We start from the raw sequence: 26,948 nt of genomic DNA on the forward strand, positions 1-26,948 counted from the left end.
GGCTGAGCGAATGACAGAAGAGAGCCCTTTGTTGGTAAACAACACAGAAGCTTTCTAAAGACACCAGAGATGTGTCAGGTTTTTTTTTTTCCTACCCGCAGAGCAAGAAGTAAAAACGGGCACATCGCTCAGTAAAAGCAGCACACACCCCGTTTCCCCGAAAATAAGACCTAGCGTGATTTTTGGTGATGACTGCAAAATAAGCCCTACCCCCCAAATAAGTTCTAGTTAAAGTCCTTGTAGGTCTTCTTTTCAGGGTAGGGCTTATTTTCGGGGAAATGGGGAAGGGCTTATTTGGGGGTAGGGCTTATATTGCAGCCATCACCGACAATCTCGCTAGGTCTTATTTTCGGGGAAACAGGGTACTACACACAGTAAACCCCTCGATTGTCCCCTAAATGTTAACCCCTTCCCGGCCAGTGTCATTAGTAAAGTGACATTATATATAGTGTTAGCAGTGATCACTGTATTAGTGTCACTGGTGATGTCAAGGCCAGTCAGTTCACCCTAGCATCAGTTATGCCGCGTACACACGATCGGACATTCCGACAACAAAATCCAAAGGGTTTTTTTCCCGACGGATGTTGGCTCAAACTTGTCTTGCATACACACGGTCGCACAGTTGGTTGGAAATTGCGAACGTCAAGAACGCAGTGACGTACAACGAGCCGAGAAAAATGACGTTCAATAGCCAGTGCGGCTCTTCTGCTTGATTCCGAGCATGCCTGGAACTTTGTGTGTTGGATTTGTCTACGCATGATCGGAATTTATGCAAACCGATTTTGTTGGTCGGAAAATTTGAGAACCAGGTCTCAAATTTTGTGCGACGGAAATTCTGATGGAAACTGTCCGATGGAGCCTACACACGGTCGGAATTTCCGACAACAAGCTCCGATTGCACATTTGCCGTCGGAAAATCCGACCGTGTGTACACGGCATTAGTGTCAGATTGCTCACTGCACTATTGCAGTCACATTATAAGACACTGATCACCACCATTACTAGTGTATGTGTAATATACATATATATATACACACACTGGAATTTTTTTAATATATATATATATATATATATATATGAATTTTTTTATATATATATTTGAATATATATATATATATATATATATATATATATATATATATAATGGATTTTTATATATATATATATATATATATATTTATATTTAAAAAAATACAGTATATATATATATATATATATAAATATAAATATAAACTACAGCAATTGAAGACTCTATTAACTTGCAAGCAAACCAATTAATTTATGCTTAGTGGATATTTTTTTTTTTTACCGAATACATTTTGGCCTAAATTTAAGAAAAAATTTTTTTTTACATTTTATTGGATATATGTTATAGCAGAAACTGTAAAAATATTATTTATTTTTTTTTTTTTTTTAAAGTTTGGTCTTTTTCATTTATATAATAAAAAAAACCCAGTGGTGATCAAATACCACCAAAAGAGAGCTCCATTTGTGTGAAAACAATTCTATAATTTTATTTGGGTACAGTGTTGCATGACCGCACAATTACCAGTTAAAGCGTAACTCCACTTTTGTTGCAAAAAAAAAACAAAAAACATTCCCCTCTGGGTGATCTCTGTACATTGGGAAAGGTTTATAACAACCTTTGTTGCGGATTCGTACCGTTTGTTATTCTGAAGAAATCCCTGTGTGTTCCTCTGTGCTGAGTGGGTCTAATGGGAGCCGTTTCGTAATTATCAGTCGGCTGTAGCAGCTGCAGGGCACTAATGATGAAATCTGCTGGGCCTGCATCCCTTTAGACGTGTTCCTATTGGGAGTATCTCACCAAAAATGAAATTTTTGATGCAGGGGATGCCTGAAATCTGACTTGTATCTTAGGCAGACTTCTGTGAAAATTGGTGAGCCAATCACACAAGCAGGAATTCATTTTTTGGGGGGGGGGGGGGGGGGAATCAGTGCACACTCTGTATAAAGAACACCCCCAGGTAGCCATATTGCAATGTATTCTCAGAAAATTACAGAGGCTGCAGATTGAAAAAGAAAGGTAATTTTTTAATAACATTCAATTACATTATGACTCATGTCACAATTGTATACGATATATTAACTTTTTCTTTATTTGCTATTTTTATTCTCCCCACGAAAGTGGAGTTAACTTTTAACCACTCGCCGACCGCTGCACACCGATATACGTCGGCACAATGGCAGCGGCGGGTAAATGGGCGTACCTGTACGTCCCCTTTAATTGCCGGGGCTAGCCGGCGCACGTGACCATGCCCGCTGGACTCGAAGTCCGCCGGTGTCACGGTGATCGTGTCACGGAGCCGCAGAACGGGGAGATGCCTATGTAAACAAGGCATTTCCCCATTCTGCCTAGTGACATGACAGAGATCACTGCCCTCTCTCATCGGAAGCAGCGATTGCTGTCATGCGAGTGGTAACCCACCACACCCCCCCCCCCACAGTTAGAATCACTCCCTAGGACACACTTAACCCCTTGATAGCCCCCTAGTGTTTAACCCCTTCCCTGCAAGTGTAATTTACACAGTAATCGGTAGTGATGCACCGAAATTTCGGCCGCCGAAACATATCGGCCAAAAATGCCCTTTTCGGCAATTTGCCGAAAGAGAAAAACGGCCGATAATGGAGCGTGGCCTGGGTGGGGGCGGGGCTCCACCCCCCACCCCTGGTGATGCCCATCATGGGGGGTGTATAGCGCAGGAGAGCCGCCTCCGCTGCCTGTTTGATCACAGCGCCCGGGAACATCACAGCTTTCATTTCAATAGCTGTGTGTTCCCGGCCGCGCGCCGTCACACGCAGCCCCTCCCCCTTGTCCGGGCACTTAGACAGATCATCCGCAGGATTGGATGGATGATCTGTCTATCAAAGTGCCCGGACAAGGGGGAGTGGCTGCGTGTGACAGCGCGCGGCCGGGAACACACAGCTATTGAAATGAAAGCTGTGATGTTCCCGGCGCTGTGATCAAACAGGCGGCAGAGGCGGCTCTCTTCCCTGCACAGGCTGGCTGCAAAATGACACACAGGCTGCAATGGGACACAATGGCTGCAAAATGGCACACAGGCTGCAATGGCACACACTGGCTGCAATAGGGGACACACTGGCTGCAATAGGGGACACACTGGCTGCAATAGGGGACACTGGCCTGCAATGGGGGATGGCTTCTGTACCACGTCCTCTGTCTCTGACCATCTCCTGTACCATGTCCCCAGTCTGACCATCTTCTGTACCATATCCCCAGTCTCTGACCACCTCCTGTACCACGTCGCCAGTCTCTGACCACCTCCTGTACCACGTCGCCAGTCTCTGACCACCTCCTGTACCACGTCCCCAGTCTCTGACCACCTCCTGTACCACGTCCCCAGTCTCTGACCACCTCCTGTACCACGTCCCCAGTCTCTGACCACCTCCTGTACCATGTCCCCAGTCTCTGACCACCTCCTGTACCATGTCCCCAGTCTCTGACCACCTCCTGTATAAAAATATTTTTTAAAAACTGTCATTTTCGGTATCGGTGCTGTTTCGGTATCGGTTTTCGGCCTAGTGTATTTTTCATTTTCGGTATCGGTTTTGGCACCAAAAAACCCATTCGGTGCATCCCTAGTAATCGGTGCATTTTTATAGCACTGATCGCTGTATATATGACAATGGTCCCAAAATAGTGTCAAAAGTGTCCGATGTGTCCGCCATAATGTCGAAGTCACAATAAAAAAAAAAAAAAATCGCAGATCACCGCCATTACTACTAATAAAATAATAAAAATGCCATAAAACTATCCCCTACTTTGTAGACGCTATAACTTTTGCACAAACCAATCAATATCGCTTATTGCAATTTTTTTTAACCAAAAATATGAAGAATACATATCAACCTAAACTGAGGGAAAAAAATCGTTTTTTTAATATATATTAAGAGAGGTTTATTATAGCAAAAAGTAAAAAATATTGCTTTTTTTTCAACATTGGACGCTTTTTTTTGTTTATAGCGCAAAAAATAAAAACCACATTGGTGATCAAATACCACCAAGAGAAAGCTCTATTTGTAGAAAAAAAGGATGTCAAATTTGTTTGGGTACACGTCGCAGGAGTGCGCAATTGTCAGTTAAAGCGACGCAGTGCCGGATCGCAAAACATGCTCTGGTCAGGAAGGGGGTAAAATCTTCCGGGGCTGAAGCTGTTAAAGTAGCACAGTGCTAAATAGCAAAAATGGTCTGGTCATGAAGGGGGTACGACCCTCCAGAGCTTAAGTGGGTATTCTGACACCGGCAGCCCCCACTGTCAGAAATAGTCTGATCATCGGCTGTAGCTGTTGACTGGTGTCCCTTCGACAGAACCCGATTTCTGTTGAGCGAGGACGGCCACACACTGATCAAACCTAGGCCGGTTCCTGCTGTAGTTTGATTAGTATATTGCCTGATTTAATCCAAGATAAGAACTAGGAGGGCTAATTAGACTCTTTGAAAATTACAAAGGAAGTGAGCACAGGACAAACAAAGCTTGACACGTTCAATGGTATATTTAACAGACCACACAAAAAAAAAAAAAAAAGGTACAAATAAGAGACGTTCATTGGGAGAAATACAGAGGACGCTGCTCCCAAACCCCGAATCAGGTTATAAATACAGGTACTACATTTCAACAGGGGCTCATACTAGATCTCAGACATCGCACAAGTCTGAGAGACAGAAGGAGCCGACTTCACTCTGGAATAGGATCAAATGCTGGCAACTTTATCGTTTTGAACAAAGACTGCCCATCTGGGACCTCCTCCTCTGCCCCGCCATCATTACTGAAACATCTCTCCTAGTAAGTATTACATATTTACTTCTTCTGGTGAGAGCGTTATAATACAAATATTTGCTTTTATTGCAAAGTTGAAAATGAATAAAACACATAAAAACGATGTCCTATTATCAGTATTGATGGAGCTAGATGTAATATGATTGTGTCTGTTGCTCGTCATCATTTACCCATCACAACTGTGTACTGCATGTATATCCCTTCACTCCTGCTCCTCCTCACCTCTATGATGAAGCCCAGTTTTTGGGTGCAAGGAGTCAGAGGAGATCCCAGGCATGACTTTTTTTTTTTCCCCAAACAAAAAAGGCCACACCAGCCTTGTGCGTTAACCTTATAAATCCATCATATGATCCCAAGCGCATCAATATCCACAGTGTCTCACATCGCCTGGTCCACTGTGCAGATCCCAACGTAGGGATAACTTAGAATAACTAACACGTTTCGAGTGGCTCTAAGCGCGTCAGTGATTCTAAGTGTGTTCCCTATGTTGGGATCCCCACAGTGGACCAGACCAATGCGGGACACTGTGGACATTGATGAACTTGGAAATCATATACTGTATTTATTGGCGAATAACACGCACATTTTCACCTTGAAAATCTTGTGCAAATAACGTGTGTGTGTTATACGTCAATACTTAAATTTTAGCTGCCTCAGAGGGGACAGGGAGGGGGGGCGAGACAAGCACGGTCAGATTTCATACAGTGAGAATCTCCTGTTTAATTAGCAGCCTCTGTAATAGGAAGTCCCATCTCCAGGGCCGCCATTGGACCACTGTTCTGTCTATCATAGGAGATTCTCACTGTATGTAATCTGTTGGTGCTTACCCTCCCCCCTCCCTGTCCCCTCTAGGCTGCAGATGGGCATTGATGGCAATGGTGAGGTTGCTGCATTGATGTGGACTGATTAGGCTGCATTGATGCACTTGTGAGGCTGTAGATGGGCATTGATCGGGCTGCATTGATGGCAATGGTGAGGCTGTAGATGGGCACTGACCCTTATTTTGTTTCAAAGTTCCTTATTCAAAATTTTAGTTTTTTTCCTGAAATTTCCCTCTTAAAATGAATGTGTGTGTTATACACCGATAAACAGGGTAAGTATACATTTGTTTTATTACTTCAATAGTGCTAGTGCACCCTCAGTTTTTTCCCCAGGGTTTCCCCAGTTCTTAGGGGGCTGCAAAGTTTTGCCAAAACTTGGAGTTGTTGAAGATCCAAGGTACATCATTGCCGGAACATCTATCTTGAGCGCAGGAGGTTGTTAGCTCGGTTGGCGACTTTTTGTTTGTCAGGAATAATAAAGCTGCCAGTGTTTGAATCCCTCTGGAGCACAGCTGGCTCGTTTTCCAAGAAGAAGATAATTGTTAGGGCTCATAAACACGGGTGTAGCAATCCATACGCTCATGAAAATTTCCATCTGCAGGTGCCCAGGATGCACAAGTGTTTCCATGCAGGCAGCCTGATGAAATCAATGACAGGTGATTGGCTGCACCGACCTGCATGCAGTGTATTCCAGAATGTACATCCACCTGGTGTGATGCACAGATTGGAACATAGTCTGTCGGCATTCTGATCCATGCATCAGTCCCACAAGGATGTACACTCTGGGATAGGCATGGTAGTTTGTGCAGCCGGCAGTGTGTTGTTGATTTCAATAAGCTCACCCCTGCATTGACCGCATGCATGGGGGGGTTGCAGCAGTCCCTCGCTCAAGGGTATGGATTGGTAAATGAGCCCTTACACTAGGTTCACATCTATGCATTTTTGCGTGCCACGTTTGTGCGGGCACAGCAGCCCTTTCAAATGAATAGGCTGCTGTGCCTGAGTATCTGCAAGAAACAAAAAAAATGCATGCAGCGTTTCCAAAATGCGGCTGCAGGGAAATCGCATAGTCGTGCCATTCACAATGAATGGCAGCCCCTCGTATTTCCACAGAGCAGTGCAGTTTCACTGCAGGTAGGGGGAAATCGCTGCGATTCCCGCAGCCGCACGCAGAACTGTGAACCTTTATATATACACTTCATGTTGTCCAATAGGACACTCTAGAATGGGGAATAGAGTAGTTCCTAATCTGATATATAGTCCTTGCAGTTTAAGGTGGTCCTGGCACTTGACTTCAATACAAGCGTGTCCTTGCAGACATAGGCTACACATAACATTGTGTAGTCCTAGCATCTCTTAAATCGTGGAGATTTGTGCATTTCAAATGCTGAAACCAAAATCATTGAGTCCACCTTGTGGTTCATTCTCTTCCCAATCATGATTTGAAGCAAGTATCTGAGAGTACATTTTCTAAAACGTTTACAGCAATAAATAAAACCTGGCATTCGGCCTCTGGAAGACAAGAGTATAAAACATACTCGGTGGGTAAAAATACTGCTTTGAATTTGCTGGCTGGAGCTCAGTCTTTGAAGGCTTCATATGGATCCAAGAAAGTCAGTTCCGGCATTCAGAAGACGTGGGGCTTCGCACGCTGGACATCAGGTGCGATTTGTAGGTCTTGCTGAGTCCAGTCATCCAAAACTTTAGCAGCTTGATGTTGTCCTCCTCTGAAGCCCCCAAAATACCAAGCAGTTTCTGGGTGTCTTCTTTAGGGCGGCTGTCCACTTTGGTGAACTTAAACAGGACCTTCACTTTACTGAGGAGAGAAAGAAACCCAGTTATATGACATACACACTAGACATGTGCAATTTGTTTAGTTCCAAATTAGTTTTTTAACAAAATTTGACAAAATTAGTTAATTCCAAATTTTGACATTTCCAAACTTCCAATTTCCAAAATTTTGACATTTACAAACTAACAATTTCCAAACTTCGAAAATGTGAAAATTCCAAAATTCAAAAGTCTAAAAAAAAGAGAAAATCTGTAAAATTTTAATAATAACTATTAAATTATAGGTATTTGTTTTTCCTTTCAAATTTTGGCTGTTTGTGAATGTGACCACTGAGAATTCATCTGAAGTTACGAATTATCTGAAATAACTATATCTAAACAAATGGAACGCAACGATCTAATAATAATAATAGTACCTTTTTAATATTATTTATTCATTTGTTCCGTTCCATTTGTTTAGCATTTGTTATTTCGGATAATGCGTAACTTCAGATTAATTTGTATTCGTTACGTTCACTAATAGCTAAATTTGAAAGGAAATTTCAATACCTATAATTTAATAGTTAGTATTTCACATTTTTCTGATTTTCTCTGTCTTTTAGATTTTCTAATTTCCAAATTTTGGAATTCCGAAAATTCAAAAAAATCGGAATTTTGAATTTGCAAAAAAAGCAAAAAGGAAAAATAAAGAAACAAAAACAAAAGCGAACAAATTGTCAGTGTACATGTCTAAGCCCTTGTACACACGGTCGGAGATTCCGACGGAATGTGTCCTATCAGACCGTTTTGTCAGATAATCCGACTGTGTGTGGTCTCCATCGGACTGTTTCCGTCGGAGTATCCGATGGACCAACTTTTCCAACTTGCTCGTAAAAATTTTCTGACAAAATGCTCCGATCGGACATACTCCGATCATGTGTAGCCTACTCCGACGGACAAAGTGCCACGCATGCTCAGATCAAATTCCTAGACCAAAGCTATTGGCTACTAGCCTGAATTTAGCCCCGTCGTAACGAAATAACGTCATCACGTTATGTACAATCGGATTTTCTGACAACTTTGTCCGACCGTGTGTATGTAACAGTTTCGGACAAAATCCGTCGGACAGAATCCAACGGATTTGGTTGTCAGAATGTCCGAACGTGTGTACAAGGGCTTATACACACATCGGCTTCAAAAGCCATGAGATAGGCAGGCCTCTGAAATATCGATAAAATAGCTTCAGTGCCAGAAGAGTGGAGCTTGTCGTTTCTTTACACAGAGAGACTGATGTCCTATAATAATCATGGCCATACACACGTTAATAAACAATCGCTTTTCTGATTGATCTCTTCCAATAGGAATAATCGATCTATAGTCAACAACCCATTCCATTATTATGCCACACACAAGGATTCATGGTTAATATACAGTGATAGCTTACAATCATAAATGACCAATCACATCTGTTTCCATTAGGTAATCTCATTCATAATCGGATTCAGCAAAGTATGATTGTTTTCATAAACCATAGTATCTTAGTGCTGCCAATCGATGTCAAATGATCGATAACACTCAGTCATGGCTTACCAAGTCAGTTTAATGGAATCTGATTGAAATGGAGTTAGTATCGATCAGAAGAGAAGTTATGGCATTTCTATTGTGGATTTGATTGTTGTGCAATTTATTCAAAACAATCAGATAAAAAAAATATGTTTTAAGTGCGTATGGCCACCTTAAATCCCACAACACGTGAACCCTTCCTGTAACCCTAAAACTATTTCTCATGATAACCATCATGCTAACCCTCTGTAGTTCTAAAGCCCCATACACACCATCAGATTTTCTGCTGATTTTTTCCTTCGGATTTACAAAAACCATGTAGTAGAAGGGCCTGCCTGATTGAATACAAATTGAAACTCCTAAGGTCTGACCTCATATTATATGGTTTTGGTAAATCTGAAGGAAAGAAAAAAAAAAGAATCAGCAGAAAAGTGTGTATGGGGCTTAACACTTTCCTCCCTTGTACTCTTAACCCTAATCCTTGCACTAACCTCCCCTATAAGCCTAACATTACAGCTAACATCCTCCTTGTACCCTATAGCCTCGTACACACAATCAGATTTTCCACAGACAAAACCTTTTGTCCGCAGGACTTTGGCCAGGATTTTGTCTTACACACAAAAATGGCAAGGAATTGGTCGGCCAACAAACACGAACGTTGTGACGTACTACGTGGTTTTTCAGCTCTTCAGCATCACCCTTTGGACTCCTTCTGCTAATTTTGTGATAGCAGAAGTTTGGCGAGTGTTGACACTTTTCAGTTCTTTTTCTGAACGGCCGTTCCTCAACCATCCATGTTGCGGAATCGGAGGAGATAACGTGTTATTTATTATTGGTCTTTGAGTTATTGCTTTGACCCAAGTCCAGTCCAGGAGGAGGAGGAGGATTTCTTGGACCAAAAATAGGTTGCTTTATTAATAGTGACCAATTATGTCATACGCCTTTGCTGCAGGAGCTCCAGGAGAATAATCCGGATGATTTTCGGACTTATCTCTGGATGACGGACCCCTACTTTCACCAACTCTTGACATTGGTGACCCCCCATATTAAGAATCAGGACACATGCATGAAGCTTTTATTTTATTTTTTGGTTGAATAATAATGATTTTATTTGGTATATTTTCTATATTTTTGGATGCATAGAATGCAATTTCTGGTTAAGTTCTATTGGCAGATATCATGTCTAATTTTATTTGTTTTCTTTTTTAATGCACAATAAAAAATGTGTGTAGAATAACACTTGGCTATGTGTTTTACTTCAAATGACAGTTTGGGAGTAGGCAGTTAGATTTTAAAAAATACAATAAAGAAATTGACAAGAGACACCAACATAGTTGTATCTTTGATCTTAAAAACTACGGGATAATGGTGTTGTGGTAACTTGCACCAAAACAAAAACAAAAATAAACAAAAACAAGCATAATAATATTATTCTTGATATCACTAGAAAAAAAAAAAAGCCTTTGGAAATGTGTTTGCAATAACTCCATCAGTATCACCAGCAAAGCAGCTTCATTATTATCCCATTACAGAAGAAGAGAAATGTGCGGTGCATTTGGGAGATTTCATAATTTGCCGCGTCACGAATGTTAATTCTCCATTACGAACGCTACTTTACAAGACCGACCACTTCTGCTTGCGAGCAGCGCGTTTGTACTTTGGACATTTGTCCAACAGACTTGTGCACACACGCTCGGAAAATCCGACAACAGACATTTGTCCGCGGAAAATTTCAAAATCTCAAAATTTCAAAATCCGACAACAACAGTCCAATGGAGAGTACACGTGGTTGGATTTTCCACCAACAGTCTGACATCACACATTTCCCATTGGAAAATCCGATCGTATGTACGAGGCTTTACACTAACCCTCTCGCTAACATCCTCCCTGTAACCCTAAGGCCGCGTACACACGGGCGGATTGTCTGTCCAACTTAGTCCGCTGAACCGTGTTTCAGCGGACAATCTGCTCGTGTGTGGGCTTCAGCGGACTTTTTCAGCGGACTGTCTGACGAACAAAGTCTTACGGAATTTCCGTAATTTTGTCCGTTCAAACTTGGTTTTGTCCGTCCAAACTTGGTTTCAGCGGACAGTCCGCTCGTGTGTAGGCAAGTTGGACGGACTAAGTATGGCGCATGCTCAGAAAGGATTTACACGGCCGAAGGTTGCATTGCAGTGTATAGGACGTCGTTTTTCTAGTCCCGTCGTACATGCCGTACACGTCATCACGCACGCTTTCAGCGGACTGTCTGCTCATCGTGTGTGGTCAAGTCCGTTCATTCAAATTTTGAACGGACTGTCTGTCAGGATTTTCTGACGAACTTAGTTGGGCAGACAATCCGCCCGTGTGTACGCGGCCTAACACTAATTGTCCTGCTAACATCCCCCCTGCGACTCTTCTGCCCTGTACACACGGTCGGACATTCCGACGACATAATCCGTCGGATTTTGGCCCAAACTTGTCTAGCATACACACGGTCGCACAAAGTTGTCGGAAAATACGATCGTTCAGAACGAGGTGGAGTAAACCACGTACGAAGAGACTATAAATAGCCAATAGCTTTCATCTAGTAATTTATTATGAGCATGCGGAATTGTATACACACGATCGGAATTTAAACGATTAGATTTTTTTGTTGGAAAATTTTAGATGCAGATGTCAAACTGTGTGTCGGAAATTCAGACGGAAAAAGTCAGATGGAGCCCACACACGATCGGAATTTCCAAAAATCTGATCGCACATTTTCCATCGGAAAGACCAACCACGTGTACAGGGCATAACACTAACCCCCCCCTGGCATTCCTGTAACCCTAGGTCTCAAACTAAAGCATCGTCCTAACATTCCGTGCTGTTATTCCTTGACTAATGTTGTTTGAAAGTACTTCAAAATTGAGGTTGCTTTTAACATTCAGTTTGGAAAGGAATGGAATTTCCTGAATGAAAACCACATACACAATGGAATTTTGTTTGATACATTTTTTTTTTTTTTTTATCACTACGGTTGAAAAGAATTGTCGATTTGACTTTGTTATCTATTAGAAGGTCAAAAGCTCCAACAATTTGTTTTTTAAAAATAAAATTCTTCCTATATTTTGCCATCTTACCCTTCCCAGTTATCAATGCCCTGTGCTGAGGATATGTTAATAAAGGTCCCATAGAAGAATGAGCACCTGGAAGCCCTGCTATCGGATAGAACAGTCAGAGAACAGTCATCATGGGGTGGTCTGGGGGGGTGGATTTTGTTTGTTTTTTGAGTTTTGGTTTGGTGCGATTTCTATGGTTTTGTCTGTATTGTGTCAATGTTGTTTTTATATTATATAATAAAAAGGATTTGATTTATAAAAGAGAACAGTCATCATGGCTGTATGAGGTCAGAGTGACCACTCGACATTATTTAGAAACAAAACAAGCCGGCACTGGCCGTCTCTCATAGATGGAAGCACTCAGACAAAAGTAGTCAGCAGACTCTGGCTATTAAAGTATAAAGCATCAACAAATAATACATACGTTACTTAATAAAAAATTAAAATAAAAAAACATTAAGCCTCATTCCCACAAGCTTGTTCTGCATGAATGGACAACTTATTTTGTTTGTGGTTGAACTGGATGGACTTGTGTCTTTTTTCAACCTGACTAACTACCCCTGTTTCCCCGAAAAGAAGACGTAACGCTATTGTCGGTGATGGCTGCAATATAAGCCCTACCCCCCAAATAAGCCCTAGTTAAAGTCCTTGTAGGTATTATTTTCAGGGTAGGGCTTATTTGGGAGGGGGTAGGACTTATATTGCAGCCATCACCGATAATCACGCTAGGTCTTATTTTCGGGGAAACAGGGTATGTAACTATGTTTATGTGGCTGGTGCCTCCTGGAGCTGTGTGCAGGCAGACTATGCTATCCTATGGGGAAGCAGCGGCTGTCCCTATGTATTAGCCAAGTATTAGCCTTACTTCATCCACTCCTCCTTCAGGCAAACCAGACACTGGTCCACTACATCCATAGACAGGTTCTCATTGCTCAGGGCAGCTTCAATCTTGTTCAGGATGGTCAGTCCCACTGCCGAAAGTAAAAACACTTTTTAGATACGTCATCAGGGTAAAGATCTAAAACTAAACTGATCAGAATGTTACTTGTTATTATTATACAGGATTTATTCAGCACTAACAGTCTATGCAGAGCTTTACAATATAACCCCTTGCCCTGCGGAAAGGTTTACCCCCCCTCATGGCCAGGCCATTTTTGGCTATACGGGAATACGTTGACAATTGCGCGGTCGTGCAACGCTGTACACAAATAAAATGTATGTCTTTTTTTTCCCCACAAACAGAGTTTTCTTTTGGTGGTATTTGATCACCTCTGTAGTTTTTATTTTTTGCAAGAAAACAATATATAGCAGCGATGGGGAACCTTGGCACCCCAGATGTTTTGGAACTACATTTACAATGATGCTCCACTACACTGCATGAGCATCATGGAAAATGTAGTTCCAAAACATCTGGGGTGCCAAGGTTCACCATCACTGATATATAGCAATACTTTCTGCTATAAAACATATCCAATCAAATAAATAAATCACATTATTCATCAATTTAGGCCAATATGTATTCTGCTACATATTTTTGGTTAAAAAAACAAAACAAAACAAAAAAAACATCCCAATAAGCGCATACTGATTGGTTTGCGGAAAAGTTATAGCGTCTACAAACGGTGGCATTTATACTGGAATTTTTTTTTTTTTTTTTTTTTAATACTATTAATGGTGGCAATCAACAACTTCTAATGGGACTGTAATATTGTGGCTGACAATCTGACACTTTGTGGGAACTAGTGACACTAATACAGTGATTAGTGCTACAAATATGCACTGCCACTGTACTAATGACACTGGCTGGAAAGGGGTTAAACATCTAGGGCGATCAAAGAGTTTATTGTGTGCCTAGCCAGTGTTTTTGTGTTTACCATGTGCTGCTTCTACTAGGGGATGTGCTTTGCAGGGAAACAAAATCCAGCACATCTCCGCTGACAGGACAGAGCTCCTCCTTGTTTACATAGGCAGAGCTTCTGTCGTTCTCCCCGCTGATCAGCTTCTGCTGTGACTAACCACAGCACAAGCCAATCAGTGTGCGCCCCCCCTACCCGAAAATGCCGGATCACATACTAGGTATGTGATCCGGCACAGAAGAGCCACTTTGCCACCATAGAACGTCATTATGTGGTTGGCAAGTGGATAAAGGGAGACAGTACAGTTACAATACAATTCAAGACAAGAGGATTAGGTGGGCCCTGAGCCTGAGAGCTTACAATCCAAAATAGAGGCTCAAGCAATTACAAAAAAAGGTGATAACTAGGAGGGATGAGCTGATGGAGAAATTAAAATAGAGTTTATTGGGCGGAGAAGAGATAGGCTCCCCCAAGGAGACAAATGTTCAGGCATTGCCTAAAGGTGGACAGAGCAAGAGCTAGTCAGGAAAACTTGGGAACGGAGTTCTAGAGTATAAAAGAGGAAATGAGGGGGCTAAAAAGCAAGAGGTCCTGGGAGAAGCCAAGATAGATGATAGTTTGAGATGAGGATGGATATTCAGTTGGGGCAGAGCTGTGGATGACTTAATATGTTATGTTTTAAAAAAATTTGGGCTGGGTAATTGGAAGCCAGATGGAGAGAATGGCAGAGTGGTGGTGGACACTGAGCAGCTGGTAAGGTGGATGGGTCTGGCGGCAGCATTCATGGTAGCCTGTGTAGAGGTAGGCCAAAGAGGGTGTTGCAGAAGTCAAGGCTAACCTCAGAACATCGGCGGGTAGCGATAGACTAGATGTTACTCAAAGTTATAAGCTTTCATTTTTTTAGCCTCTCTGGTACACAGGACAGTTTGATATTGGTTAGCTGATTGGGTAGTAATGTAAACAGGTTTTTTTTTCCCTCAATCGTGTATTCTTTGGGAACCTGAAGTACAGCTCACAAAAGGAGAAGTGTGTTTTGTTTTGTTTTCCTTCCAATGACACCAACGATGGGGCACAATTCCACCAAATGACACCAACGATGGGGCACAATTCCACCCAATGACACCAACGATGGGGCACAATTCCACCCAATGACACCAACGATGGGGCACAATTCCACCCAATGACACCAACGATGGGGCACAATTCCACCCAATGACACCAACGATGGGGCACAATTCCTCCCAATGACTCCAACGATGGGGCACAATTCCTCCCAATGACTCCAACGATGGGGCACAATTCCTCCCAATGACACCAATGGTGGGGCACAATTCCTCCCAATGACACCAATGGTGGGGCACAATTCCTCCCAATGACTCCAACGATGGGGCACATTTCCGCCCAATGGCACCAACGATGGGGCACAATTCCTCCCATTGACACAAAAGATGGGGCCCAATTCCACCCAATGACACCAACGATGGAGCACTGTTCCTCCCACTGACACCAATGATGGAGCACTATTCCATCCACCGACACCAAAGGTGGGGCATGGTTTGCTCCCACTTATAAAGAAATGTTCTGCTCCCACTGGCCACAGTCCAGCCCCCCTAAATTCGGAAGGATAGTAAACTGGCTCCTTGTTTAGAAATTTTGGAGACCCCGGACTTACCCAGCCTGTGTACTTACCACGGTCTATAGCTACTGGGCTCCCGCTGGCCACTGAAAACTCATACTTGCTGAGAGGCTCGTCGTCAAACAAAACAGGATAGAGATTGCTGCGTGGGGCAGTACGAACGTCGATCATGACTGCAAATTCTGTCATCACAAAGAAACCGCAAGAGATCCGCGGAGAGAGTTCTGATTAGTTTTCTGACAATGATTCATATAGAAAAGACCAACACTACAATAACATTCTCACCATTTATAGAATGCTGATAATATTTATCATTTCATTTTAAATTTTTCAGTTCCCAGTGGGACAAAATACATGTAATACTTTATACCATCTTCCTCGGTGCCCTGTAATGCCAGCTGCAATGTCAGCAAGGGCGCGTCCCCTCAGTGCACAGCCACCAGACACCACAGCTATCAAGAATACAGCTGGTTTGCTAGCGAGTGCCTGTCTCCGTCTCCCAGCACTTGCTGAGGAATGCATAGGAAGGTGGGGCCGACACATGTCTTGGCATTCCTATGGCGGCAAGGCAAGGCAGCTAGCATTATACATAACCTAGGAAGATGGGACAAAAGTAATACATGTTCTTTGCCCCATCTGAATACTGTAAAAAAAAAAATATATATATATATATATATATATTTTTTTTTTTTTTAATGCAACACACTTTTCAGAGTAGAGACCCATTCATTTAATTTGCTCCCCCAAAGGAATTACAAGACTAAATATCCTTTCTGCTGTAACAGAATCTCACATGCCTTTTTGGTGAGCCAAACAGGTATAGTAAATATATCTTAGTTTACTGTTTAACCTGCCAAAGAATTTGTAATTCTATACAGCTGGTCTTGCAATTTCTGCACCTTTTGCACACTGCACAGCCAGACAGGTGACATTTAATTCCTGGTTCAGCAATGCAGCTTCTTGATTCAGTTTTCTGGTTTCCTATTGGCTCCATTTATAAAGCAGCAGTATGGCTTTACCATGGACATGCCACTGCTTTAATCCTTTTACTGGCACCGACGTATTTCGTATGATGGTGAGCAGTGGGGGGGGTTTAAACGCACTCCCAACTGTGTGCATTCCACAAGCCAACTGTGGGCTTTCTATACAGTTGCCCGATCACTTTCTGTGACCCCTAGGACTGTGCCCCACCTATGGACCTAGGGCCAGCATGGTGGGTGGAGGGGAGGGAGACCAGCAAACATCGGTTCACTGATCTCTGTAACGAAACCAGAAGTAATGTAACCAGAAGTAATGTGTACAATATCACTTACAGTTTCTGGTGTCAATTTCCATGGCCACTGTGGCCAAGAAGTATCAAATATAAAGTGTAAGCGCTAAATATATGCTGCCACAATAATCAAAATAAAAAGTGAAGGCAAAAAAAAAATTGATAAATGTAGAAAAGTGAGCAACATATGTTGAAAAAGGATATAGGAAACATTATACAGTGTATTCATATAAGCATTAATTTTTTGTGAAATATAAACACAAATATGAAGATATAAACACAAATGGGAAGACTCTACCACTGCCTATTTTACCTGATATGCTCGCTATTAACCACTGGAATGTGAGTTTGATACTTTACTTTTATTTAAAAAAAAATTAAAAATGTTATCACACCATCTTGGCTTTATCCTTCCATTTCATGTCTGGGTTGATGTCGGAGCTGTCTCTTTAAAAGCTGTTACTACATACAGTCTAAGGCCGCGTACACACGCGCGGACTGTTCGCCCAACTTTGTCCGTCCAACAGTTTCGGCAAACAGTCCGCTCAAACTTAGCATGGACGGACATGGCCACACACGACGGACGAACAGTTTGCTGAAACCGTGCGCGATGACGTGAACGGCACGTACGACGGGACGAAAAATACGACGTCCTATACACTGCATTATAGCTTTCGGCGTGAAAATCCTTTCTGAGCATGCGCGCAACTTTGTTTGACGAACAAGCCTACACACGAGCGGACTGTTCGCTGAAACAAGGTTTCAGCGGACAGTTTTACGGAATTTCCGAAAAACCTTGTCCGTCAAACTGTCCGCTGAAACTGTCCGCTGAAAGCCCACACACGAGCGGACTGTCCGCCCAAACACTGTTCAGCGGACAAAGTTGGGCGAACAGTCCGCGCGTGTGTACGCGGCCTAACACATTGAAAGAACCATTTGTCTTGGGATCCATACAACCATAGAACGCTGAACCAGTGCCTCAGTATTTGGAACCATAAGCGATATCTCTGTGGCTAAAAAATCCTAGTTTTAGCGTGTTGGCAGCTTTTTCCTATACTTTTGGTACTGCGCAGTGTTATTGTGTGTATAAAGCTCACTGTGGCCAAGAAGCCATTGGAGTTGATCTACGCTCCATTAGCTTCAATGGAAGAAAGGTGAGACATTTGGGGTCTAAAAGACCCTTGATGTCTCATTAAAGAGAACCTGTATCAAAGAATTTATACCACAGAGGGACTTTCTCTCCCCTATGTGATACAAATAAAATAAAAACCCAACATCAACCAGATCTGTGATGTCGTCATGGAAGAGTGGAAGAGGACTCCAGTGGCAACCTGTGAAGCTCTGATGAACTCCATGCCCAAGAGGGTTAAGGCAGTGCTGGAAAATAATGGTGGCCACACAAAATATTGACACATTGGGCCCAATTTGGACATTTTCACTTAGGGGTGACTCACTTTTGTTGCCAGCGGTTTAGACATTAATGGCTGTGTGTTGAGTTATTTTGAGGGGACAGAAAATATAGGCCCCTTTCACACTGACGTCCCGTTCAGGCCCGCCTGTCAGTTTTTCAGGCAGACCTGAACGGGTGCTCCATAGAGCTCTATGGAGCGTCGGATGTCAGCGGTGACATGTCCGCTGACATCCGTCCCGCTTCAATCCGAAAAAGTGTAATGGAGGAAAAAGCTATTTTTCCATCCGTCATCGGATCGGATCGGGTGACGACGGGGCACTGCGGTCCGTCGTCATCCGATCTCCCATAGGGGAGAGCGGCGCTGTGACAGGTCTGTCCCTGCGCAGTGTGCAGAGACGGACCTGTCATCTCCCTGCTCAGCGGGGATCGACGGAGTGATCCCCGCTGAGCAAACGGATATCAACGGGGCGGATCAGAACTGATCCGCCCCGTGTGAAAGGACCCTTACACCGTTATACAAGATATACACTCACTACTTTACATTGTAGCAAAGTGTCATTTCTTCAGTGTTGTCACATGAAAAGAATAAAATATTTACAAAAATGTTAGGGGAGATATTGTATGTATGTATCTGAAAGGAATGCCACTTTGACCCTTTACTATGAAACTGTGTAGACAAAAAAAAAAAAAAAAAAAGAAAAAAAAAAAAAGAAGGACTATATTCTTTTACAGCCACCCAGCAACATTCCAAGCCCTGCCATTTACCACCACTGGCACACGTGCCATACTTCAGCCCCACTAGAGACATCACTGTGGCATGCAAGTGTACCTGTCATCCATTCACAGGGAAGGAAGACTTTTTATGAGCTTATTCACTGTCATACAAACGCATTTCTAGGAATGGTTTGTTTCTACAGACGTGATGTATGACTCTGGCACTGTTGATGCAGCCAGGACCTTACAGCTGCCCCCTGGAAGTATACATGACTAATGCCATTCCCTAGTGCACGGGTCTTCAAACTACGGCCCTCCAGTTGTTGAGGGACTGATTCCCATCATGCCTAGTCATGTCTGTAAATGTCAGAGTTTTACAATGCCTTATGGGGACGTGTAGTTCCGCAACAGCTGGAGGGCTGCAGTTTGGAGACCCCCTGCTCTAGTGCATGTGCTGTAAGGGACCTGGCATGGTTTGCAGGGCAAGTTCTACCACTAGGCAAACTAGGCAGCCGTCTAGGGAGCACTGCTGCCTAGGGCGACCGGCCACTGGTGTTCTTACTCTCTTCTCTCTGCAGCAAGCAACCATTTCTCAGCATCAGCAGGCAGCCGCCGCTGCATTTGCACATAGTCTCAGAGGTGCAGCTGTGGCTGAGGACTGTGTCCCGAATGAATGGAAGCAAGCAAACATTCATTGATGGACGCTAGTGAGGCTGCATTTGATGGGCGCTGGTAAGGCTGCTTTTGATGGGTGCTGGTGAGGCTGCATTTGATGGGCGCCTTATTAAAAAAGGTGGGGTATACATGGGCAGGGCAAAGGGGGTTGAGCCATGGGGTGGGCAGCAAAATTAGGTTTTCGCCTAGGGTGTCAAAAATCCTTGCACCAGCTCTGATGGTTTGTTATTGTTCTATAGACCTATGGCATATACACATTTGATGGGTGCTAGTGAAGCTGCATTTGATGGGCGCTGGCGAGGCTGCATTTAATGGGCGCTGGCGAGGCTGCATTTGATGGGCACCTCATTAAAAAGGTGGGGTATACATGGGCAGGGCAAAGGGAGTGGAGCCATGGGGGGGGGGGGGGGGGGGGGCTAGGGTGTCAAAAATCCTTGCACCAGCCCTGATGGTTTGTTATTGTTCTATAGCAAACCATGTTAGACCTATGGCATCTACGCAAGATCAAGTGTGGAGGTCATCGGTGGGCCGGTGTTCTGCCATATAGTGTCCGGCCATCAAATAGTGTCCGGACCGTAGTGCGCATGCGCAGTACGGAGCAGACGAAGCTTCGTAAAATCTCCAAAGCTGAACGGCGCCTGCGCCGTGAGTGGAGGTGGTAGCCCCACCATCCAAGCGGACATAGGATTGTGAATATTAGAGGGCCCCTCGCGGGCGAGCTTCGCTCGCCACGCTTCGGGCTCGGCCTCGCTGCACTCGGCTCTTTTTTATTCCTACTCTATGTCCACTTGATGGTGAGGCTAGAACCTGGACTCACGGCGCAAGCGCCGTTCATCCTCTGCAATTTTCGGAATCTGTGTTGCTGTGTACTGCGCATGCGCAGTACACAGCGGACACTATCCGATGGAGGACGTTATTTGACAAGACACCGGCACAGAAAAAGGAAAACTAGGACAGTCACCGATTATGTTTATTTTTAAATGGTGGTGCATCCAGAAAGAATAAAAACCTAACAGACAAATCAAATTAAAAAAATAAGTTCACCTTTTAACAAAAGATAATAAATGCAAATTTTTTTTGCACCATAGGATGTGTTGTCTTAGATAAGATTGTATTGTACGACAAACTTACCAGAGCTTTGCACATGTGGGGGGATCTCAGCATGTGGGCTTAATCCCAGAAAGTTACATCGATAGGCGTCCTCATACTTCTCGCTGTACGGGATTATACGAACACAGCCTACGGGAAGCATGGCCTGACACCAATAAGAGAAAAGGTTAACTACTTACACAGTTACATAGTAGGTGAGGTTGAAAAAAAGACAAGTCCATCAAGTCCAACCCATGTGTGTGATTATATGTCAGTATTACATTGTATATCCCTGTATGTTGTGGTCGTTCAGGTGCTTATCTAATAGTTTTTTGAAACTATCGATGCTCCCCGCTGAGACCACAGCCTGTGGAAGGGAATTCCACATCCTTGTCGCTCTTACAGTAAAGAACCCTGTATGTAGTTTAAGGTTAGATCTCTTTTCTTCTAATTGTAATGAGTGGCTACGAGTCTTGTTAAACTCCCTTCCGTGAAAAAGTTTTATCCCTATTGTGCTCATAAACGATTAAAACATGTATAGAAACTGTTCTATTTTACTGCAGCCCTCTGATCATTAAATCTTATTTAAACCCAACAACAACAAAAAATGTAATATATTGAAGCTTACCAGTCCTTACATGTGCTGGCTGCATTAGATTGATTTTCCCTTTAGTTTTACCTGGTAACATTCTTCCTGTTCTAGGGTGACAACACTCACTGTATTGTATCTACAGAGGAGCAGTGTTGTCACCGTAGGACCGGAATAAAGAATGGCTTCCCCTCTCCTCTTCTAAATAAAATGAGGAGGGGGAGCTGTAGTCTGTAGTAGAGGCAGAGAGCGCAGTAAGTTACCAGCTAACTATTGAACAAATACAGTGGTACCTTGGATTACGAGCATAATTAGTTCCAGAAGAATGCTTGTAATCCAAAGCACTCGTATATCAAAGCGAGTTTCCCCATAGGATACAGTGGAAATTCAGATAATTTGCTCCACAGTTACTGCTATTGTATGCAGTACCACATGTGGCCAGAGGTGGGGGGGGGCACCGGAGACAATCGGAAACACTAAGAGCCGCATGGCTGCACTCAGAGAGGCTTGGAGACACTCGGGAACGGAGTGTTTCCGAGGGGCTCAGAGTGGCTCCGAGCATCACCGCCACCCCCACCTCTGGCCACATGCCATACTGCATGCCCCAGAGGCTTGGATCCTGCTCATCTTGCGGGACAACGCTCCCAAAGAGAATCAGGATTTTTTTAAAGTAATAGCTCTTATTGCGAAACGCTCGTAAACCGCTTTAATCGCAATCCGAGTTATTACTGTATAGCAAAATGTTTGCCTAGAACTCATCTTTTCAGAATGAAACACTATATCCCTCTCCTATCACCTTATGGCTCACTCTACTACACCATAGGCATAGACATAGATTTCTCAAAACTGGAGCGTGCGCAATCTGGTGCAGCTCTGCATAGAAACCAATCAGCTTCCAGTTTTTATTATCAAAGCTTAATAGAATAAGCTGAAGTGAGAAACTGATTGGCCACCATGTACAGCTGCACCAGATTCCGAGTGCTCCAGTTTTAGTAAATCAACCCCACTATATAAAATCAGTAAATAACAATAATAGTCATAGCAAAATATCCTACACTCAGCTATCTGTAAGAGCGATAGACAGACCTGGAGAACATCGAAGGCAGACTGGATGAGCTCTTGGTTCTGCCCCTTCCATATGACTTGATTTCCCATCAGAACATGCCAGGCCAACATACGGAAAGCAGGCGGACCGAGCACCTAAATGAAAGACATCAGAGCCATCAAAACCTCTTTCTGAATAAAACTACTGTATATACAATTGTTTGACCACTCCTGGTCCAATACTCATTGGATGACGAGATTTTTTACATTTAAAGCGGTTGGCCACACTAAGATAAAAAAAAATGCATTAATATTCTTAAAAATGTAAAAAAATAAGTTAAAAATATATATATTTTTTTAATTATTTATTTACCAGAAACACCTGTTGCTAGGCAGTCTTCCTAATCTGCCTCTTTTGCGAGCTGCCCCGTTGCCTTCTGGGACATGTGTGTGTCCCTGAAAACAACGGGGCCATTCCCAAAGTGCCACGCGACTCACCCATGCACAGTAGGAAGCGGACAGTGAAGCCGCAAGGCTCCACTGCCCGTTTCCCTTCATTAAGATGGCGGCGCCGGCAGCCGATCCAATGGACGGATCAGCCTCGGGGGGCCGACATCGCGGGCTCGCTGGACAGGTAAGTGTCCTTATTAAAAGTCAGCAGCTACAGTGTTTGTAGCTTCTGACTTAAAAAAAAATAAAAAATAAATTGGGGCTGGAAAAAAGCCCTATAAAGCGGGACTAAACTCCTAGAAATACTCGCTTCCTCCTTCCAGCGATGCAGCAGATTAAATGCCTCCCCAGCTGCTGTCATCTTCTGCCCAAGTACTTCCGGGTGCAAGATTTTTGGCCTCTTGATTGGCCAAAAGGGGAATGATGTCATTCTGTGCAAATGAGTGTGCAGGAAATACACACTGAGCTGAGAAGAGTCATAGCATGTCTCTCCTGCAATAAAGAGCTGCCTGTTGGTAGATTATTTCTTCCATAAGAAGTTTATTGACATTTTTCAAAAATATACAAGAGATTGCTACATCACAAAGGGATAACCAATCTGTAAAAAAAAAAAAAAAAAATAAAAAAAAAAAAAAAAAAAACACTGCAGCCTCACCGGAATCCTGTGGAGGTCTATATGGATTTATGACAAGCCTTGATCCCCTTTTAAATAGTGAGTGCATTTTTATTGTTTTTTCTTTTAAACCACTTAAGGACCGCCCCATGTACATGTACTGTGGCAGGGCGGCCCTTAAGTGCTTAACCACGTACCTGTAGGTCATCCCATTCATTGGCTCTGGGGAGCATGCCACCGGAGCTGCGCTCCCACTGTGATTGGACACAGCCATTCAGCGGGTCTGGCAGCCACGATGGCCACTGGCCACCCATGATTGTTCGGAGGAGAGACAGGACAGCGGTCTGCCTATGTAAACAAGGAAGACATCCATGTTACTGAGTCTAATGGCGCTTACAGACGATCGCACATTCCAACAAAATCCGTGGGATTTTTTCCAACAGATGTTGGCTCAAACTTGTCTTGCATACACACGGTCACTCAATGTTGTCGGAAATTCCGAACATCGAGAATGTGGTGATGTACGACGAACCGAGAAAATTGAAGTTCAATAGCTCAATAGGCACTTCTGCTTGATTCCGAGCATGCGTAGATCTTTGTGCGTCAGAATTGTGTACACACGATCGGAATTTCCGACAACGGATTTTGTTGGGAGGGGTTGAGGCGACACATTTATGTTCATTAGCTAAAGTATGATTATGATGCTCAACTTGCCTCATTTTCCCCCTTCTTTTTATGATCATTACATTGAGTAACACGCCTGACACCAACGAGGATCCTTTTCTATGGTGTTTTGTGTTATATGTGTTTTGTATGTTATACGATGCAAACATTTTCAAATAAAGATTACAAAAAAAAAAAACACACACACACACACACACACACACACACACACGCACACGGCAGACCGCTGTTCTGTCAGAGAGGAAGAGAGAGATCTTGAGTTCCTAATAACCAGGAACACGGATGTCTCTCTTCCTCCAGTCAGTCCATCCCCCACGCAGTTAGAAATCACTCCCTAGGAGCACACTTAACCTTTTGATCGCCCCTGATGTTAACCCCTTCCCTGCCAATGTCATTTATACAGTAACCATGCATTTTTTTTTTTTTTTACCACTGAGCACTATTGGTATCACTGGACCCCAAAAAGTGTCACTTCGTGACAGATTTGTCCGCAGCAACGTCGTAGTCCCACAAAAAAAAAAAAAAAAAAACGCTGATCGCCACCATTACTAGAAATAAATAAAGAAAATAAAAAAATATATATATAAAAAGTAAAAATACCCCAAAGTTTGACGCTATAACTTTTGAGCAAACCAATCAATATACGCTTAATGGGGTTTTTACCACAAATATGTAGCAGAATACATGTTGGCCTAAATTGATGGACATATATTTATTTTATTTTTTTTAATTTATTGGATGTGTTTTATAGCAGAAAGTAAAAAAAATTGTTTTTTTTTTCAAAATGGTTGTTTTTTTGTTTATATAGCAAAAAATTCAAAATAAAAACCCAGAGGTGATCAAATACCACCAAAAGAAAGCTCTATTTGTGGGGACAAAAAAGTTTGTTTGGGTACAGTGTCTCACGACCACAAAATTGTGTCAGTGCCCCATCGCAAAAAGTGGCAAAACCTTCCAGAACTGAAGTGGTTAATAAATTGCTGCACCTAGATGGAGGCGCCCTCTTCTGTTTGTTTTATATATGTGCATTAGGCGCTCAATACCTAAATTCACTAATTTTGTTGAAAAGCCCTAAAAAAGTTTCTTCCAGACCTGCTACTTAAATGGATTTCAGACATATCAAACATATTTCATTCATGTTTAGAAGTATATTTTATAAGCATTATAGGTTATATATCAGCCGGTGAGTGCGTTTCTATTGGGCGAGGTGTCACGAGCACATTGGTGTGGTGGAAGTTTGAAGGAATTTGTGAAGATTGATTTCCTTTCGTGATTTTCAACATTCTGTTAAATGGACTTTTAGTTCTGTACATCACTGTATCACGGGATGATAAATTGAATTATTTTCACTTTGCACATTTGTTACATTATGAGCGCTACTTAAATTATCTTTCAAATATTTTTGCATTACACGTTTGGAGGTATCATTTATTTGTATAAATTATATGTTAATCAGTCCATGAATTTGTAATAACAAAATTTATATATATATATATATATATATATATATATATATATATATATATATATATATATATATATATATATAAATAAAATATTTATATTATTACAACTTCATGGACTGATTAACATATAATGCATATATGATATACTTCTAAACATGCTAAAACATATACATACACACACATTATATATGAATGAATGACAGACTTAGCCAGGACACAGGCTTTTGGAGGGGACCGAATGCTAGCCTCTTGCCTACCGATCATGGGCCCTGGCATTTGGGGGAACGGTGCTCTTTGTGAGCTGTATGCCTGGGGACCCTTGAGGTGTTGTTACTTTGGATTCAGATCCATGTCCCCCCAAGACACACAGACTCTGGGAAGCCTGTAAATGCCATATCAGAAATTGTGGCGGATTCATACTGTTGGGACACATACTCTTTGATGCTAATCCAGACATCTGTCTGTTGTCTTCTATAATGTAAATGAGTCTAGTCTGGCTTGCCACAGCTTCTAAGAGACATTCACCCATTGTTGTTTGTGCTAATTAACCTTGCAATTGTATGAAGGAGTTCTGTGTTGAGATGTTTGATAGTGTGTAGTGTAGTCAGGGAGTCACATCAGCTGCTTTAAGGGATTTGTTAATTAGCTCATGTTATTTAGGTTTCTGGTTACAGTTGTATTATTAGAGTAATACGAGCAGGAGGGGGACCTCCTCTTCTACTGTATATAAGATTTGTATTTTGGTTCCAATAAGAGAGTCCATGTTCAGCAACTAAACAAGTATTGTCTTGTTTTGTGCTTGTGAGTGGTTGGAATATCTGATATCTCTATTCAGACTAGGAGGAAGCGGTATACGATGAAAGCACTCAAACGGAGTGTGGGACGTTTTGTTACATTAACATGCAATAACCTTATGAATTAAATTTTATTATATATAAAATTCTAAAATTTTGCATAAGCTATACCGAAGCCTTTGTTAATATTGTTCTTTTTATCTCTATAATGTACATAATTGTTCTCTTGGCCCTCTTATGTGTCTGTCAAATGACGGTTGGAGCCTAGTCAACACAATTGCTTATTCATTTTCTTTGGTTACCAATCTGTAATCCAAATTTGGGGGAAAAAGCAGTGCATAACAATCACAAATATTTATTACCCCCTCAATGAGCTAGCCCATCACAAGCTTCTCAGAAAGAAGCACAAAAACAATAAAAAAAAAAAAAAAAAAAAAAAAGCTAAAAGGGAAGCCCAGATTTCCCAAGTCTATGTATAGAAAGCTCACCCTGCTCTAGCTCAACTGGACTCCTTAGCCTGTTTGTAGATTCTTAATAGTTAAGTTTAGTTCCACTTTAAGTCTCGTCAATATTCCTTTTATCTTGTAGAACTTTCAAACAAAT

The 26,948-nt window shown here is 42.4% G+C and overlaps 1 protein-coding gene across 1 annotated transcript in view; it reads right to left on the reverse strand.

The window, feature by feature from the left end:
* Positions 1 to 4,859: 4,859 nt before the first annotated feature.
* FLCN (folliculin) overlaps positions 4,860 to 26,948 on the reverse strand; it is a 38,051-nt gene continuing 15,962 nt past the window's right edge. The window contains exons 8-12 of the mRNA XM_077449496.1: positions 22,381 to 22,494; positions 20,748 to 20,871; positions 15,600 to 15,728; positions 12,920 to 13,025; positions 4,860 to 7,454 (exon numbers count right to left, since the gene is read on the reverse strand). Of these exons, the coding sequence (XP_077305622.1) occupies positions 7,253 to 7,454; positions 12,920 to 13,025; positions 15,600 to 15,728; positions 20,748 to 20,871; positions 22,381 to 22,494 (675 nt within the window). The 3' untranslated portion in view covers positions 4,860 to 7,252. The remainder of the gene's footprint in view (positions 7,455 to 12,919; positions 13,026 to 15,599; positions 15,729 to 20,747; positions 20,872 to 22,380; positions 22,495 to 26,948) is intronic.

Source organism: Lithobates pipiens, unplaced genomic scaffold (genome assembly GCF_037356315.1).
Source record: "Lithobates pipiens isolate NorthernLeopardFrog02 unplaced genomic scaffold, aLitPip1_a1.2 Scaffold_22, whole genome shotgun sequence".
Lineage (NCBI taxonomy): Eukaryota > Metazoa > Chordata > Amphibia > Anura > Ranidae > Lithobates > Lithobates pipiens.